A 3,417-nucleotide genomic window follows, 5' to 3' on the forward strand; every position below is an offset into this window, starting at 1 on the left:
GAAGATGGTGTATATTTACCATCTAAGAGAAGTAATTGTTGGCTAAAAATAAAAAAAGATTATGTTGATGGATTAACAGATACAATTGATCTTGTACCTATTGGTGCATTCTATGGGAAGGTAAACCCTAAACCCTAAACCCTAAACCCTAAACTACTAATTATATATACTAATTTATATACTAATTAATAATATCCTGTAGTTTATTATTTATCCTTCTCCCTGAATATCATTATTATTCCTCAATTATTATTTTCTAGGGTTTAGGGTTTTTCTAGGGTTTCTAGGGTTTAGGGTTTAGGGTTTAGGGTTTATGTGTATATATTGATTTGATTAGGGAAAAAGGAATGGTGTATTTGGTGCATATTTATTGGCGGTTTATGATCAAAGAGGAGAGTGTTTACAATCTGCATGCAAATTAGGTACAGGGTTTACTGATGATGATCTTTTCTTACATTATACAAGACTACAACCATATATTATACAACAAAAAAAATGTTATTATGATTGTATTATGGTAAAAACCCTAATCCTTATTTATATTTTTATTTATTAATTATACACGGAGGGATTAGGGTTTACGGGGGTTTAAAAGGGTTTACGTGTCCTTTTTGCGGGGTTTGGGCGATATATTTAGCGTCTAAGGTTTTTGTGGGTTTAGGGTTTAGGGTTTAGGGTTTAGGGTTTAGGGTTTATGTTCAGGAGCCAGATGTATGGTTAGAGGCTCGTGAAGTATGGGAATGTGCAGCAGCAGATTTATCTATTTCTCCTGTACATACTGCAGCAAGACTACATACTACAGATGGAAAAGTAGGGTTTAGGGTTTAGGGTTTAGGGTTTAGGGTTTAGGGGTGTTTTGGCGTATGCAAATAAAATGATAAAAAAAAATAAAAAAATAAAAAAGCAATTAAATAAACACCACAATATAATTAATTAATTAATTAATCTATTTATTTATTTATTTATTTATTTATTTATTTATTTATTTATTTATTTAGGGTATAGGTTTACGTTTTCCTCGTTTTTTACGTTTACGTGATGACAAGACACCCGAGCAATCAACAGCAGCAGCAGAACTTTTATCTCTTTATTATAATCAATTTAAATCTCCTGCTGCTGCTGCTGCTGCTGCAGCAGCAGCAGCAACAGCAGCAAATGAAGAAGAGGAGGAAGAAGAAGCAGACAGCAGCAGCAGCAGCAGCAGCAGCAGTGCTGCTGTTGTTGAGGAGATGGAGGAAGAAAGTAATAAAACCTCACAAGACACTGCAAAGGAGGATTCGCAGCAGCAGCAGCAGCAGCAGCAGCAGCAGGTAGAGGAGGAGAAGGAAGAGGAGGAGGAGCAGCAGCAGCAGAAAGAGGAGTAGCAGCAGCAGCAGCTATTGCTGCTGCTGCAGGTGTTATTGTAGCATCTTTGTCTAAGGGCTAAGTCCAACTCCCTCATTCGAGGGTTTAGGGTTTAGGGTTTAGGGTTTAGGGTTTAGGGTTTCTATTCCGATTTTGCGACTGCCGCAAGTTGCTGTCTAAGTCGCAACAACAGCAGCAGCAGCAGCAGCAACAGCAGCAACAATTGCAGCAGCAGCAGCTGCAACAGCAGCAACAGCAGCAGAATGCACAAAGAAGAGCAGTTGAGACCACCGAAGAGTGATGCTGCTCCTGCTGCTGCTTCTGCTGCAGCTGCTACAGCTGCTGCTGCTACTGCTGCTGCTGCTGCTGCAGTGTGCATGCTGCAGCAGCAGCAGCAGCAATTGATTTCTTCTCTTGTTAACACAATAAAAAACAAGAAAAAACAGTTATTTAATTTTGTTTAATTAATTAATTATATTTATTTATTTATATTTAATTATTTATTTATTTTATTGCTTAATTAACGAGTATATATATTTTTGGTGTTTACTAACTGCCTATACACCTGAACAGCTCCTGCTGCAGCTGCTGCCGCTGCAGCAGCAGCAGCTGCAGCAGCTGCAGCAGCAGCAGCAAAGTAGGCACCGCAGCAAGGGAGGATAAATTGTTTATTATTTAGAAGAAGAAAGATAAAATACTTCAGGTGTACCTGCAGGTACACTGCAGCAAGAAAAAGATAATTAAATTTATAATATAAATAAATATAAATTAAATATAAATAAATATAAATAAATATAAATAAATATATATAAATAATTAAATTGCCTTTATATGTTGCTGCATGCAGCAATCTTAACAAGGGTTTAGGGTTTAGGGTTTAGGGTTTAGGGTTTAGGGTTTAGGGTTTACGAAGAAGACAGGGGGGTGGTGGGGTGTTACCAGTAAGAGGTCACTAGAGGGATAAGAAGGAAGTTAATAATAATTAATAAAATAATAATATAAATTAGGGTTTAGGGTTTAGGGTTTAGGGTTTAGGGTTTAGGGTTTAGGGTTTAGGGTTTAGGGTTTAGAGGTATTATAGGAAGAGGAATAAATAGGCATTAAGAGGAAGAATTAGCAGCAGATAAGGAGTTCTTCTTTTTATTTATTTTGTTGTTTTTCTTCTTATATATAATAATATATAATTATATTTAATTAAATTAATTAAATTAAGTAAATAAAAAATAAATTAATTAAATTAAATGCCTTAATAGTACAGAAACTGCAGCAACTGCAGCAACAGCAGCAGCAGCAGCCGATTCTTGAGGTGTCTGTACACCTCAGCTATATATATACAGCAGCAGCAGCAAGGCAACGAGACAAAGGAGTTGCTGCTGCTTATTTATTTTTATTTATTTTTTATTTTATTTCTTTTTTATTTATTATAATAATAAATAATGCCTTTTATCTCTATTTGCTGCAGCAACAGCAGCAATACGGGCAGCAGCAGCAGCAGCAGCAGCAGGGCTGCATGACCAGCAGCAGCAGCAGCAACAACATTCAGGTGTCTCGGCAGCTAAATGAGAAGAAACCTCATACACACCCTACAGCATAATCTACTGCAGCAGCAGTTGCTGCTGCTGCAGCAACAACTGCAGCAATAACAGCAACAACAACTGCAGCAACAGCAGCAACAACTGCAGCCGATGCAGCAGCAAACATGTACAAAATGACACAAAAAATGCGGCAGCAACAGCAGCAGCAACTGCAGCAGCAGCAGCAGCGCAATCAGCTGCTGCTGTTGCCGCGGCTAGCTGGAAGTGTATTGCTGCTGTTGCTGCTGCTGTTGCTGCAGCAGCAGCAGCAGGCAGTACACTGTCATGTCTTCCATACATCTTCTCCTTCTCCTGCAGCAGCAGATGCAGCAAAAGCAGCAGCAGCAACAGCAGCAGCAGCAGCAGCAGCACCTCGCCGTTTGCTGCTGTCTAATGTGTTTAATCTATCTGCAGCACAAAATATCCCTTGGCCTAATAATACTTGCCATGAACAGGTACCTGCTGCTGCTGCTGCTGCTGTTGCTGCTGCTGTTGTTGT

The 3,417-nt window shown here is 38.7% G+C and overlaps 1 protein-coding gene across 1 annotated transcript in view; it reads left to right on the forward strand.

The window, feature by feature from the left end:
- EMWEY_00054550 (DNA ligase 1 precursor, putative) overlaps positions 1 to 1,364 on the forward strand; it is a gene marked incomplete at both ends in the record, with an annotated part of 1,534 nt that extends 170 nt beyond the window's left edge. Inside the window, 4 exons of the mRNA XM_013480136.1 lie at positions 1 to 120; positions 338 to 517; positions 703 to 810; positions 1,047 to 1,364. The exon at positions 1 to 120 is cut by the window's left edge and continues 35 nt beyond it. Coding sequence (XP_013335590.1) covers positions 1 to 120; positions 338 to 517; positions 703 to 810; positions 1,047 to 1,364 — 726 coding nt within the window. The remainder of the gene's footprint in view (positions 121 to 337; positions 518 to 702; positions 811 to 1,046) is intronic.
- Between the last annotated feature and the right edge of the window lie 2,053 nt (positions 1,365 to 3,417).

This window comes from Eimeria maxima, genomic scaffold, assembly GCF_000499605.1.
Source record: "Eimeria maxima Weybridge genomic scaffold, Emw_scaff1654, whole genome shotgun sequence".
Taxonomy (NCBI): Eukaryota; Apicomplexa; class Conoidasida; order Eucoccidiorida; family Eimeriidae; genus Eimeria; species Eimeria maxima.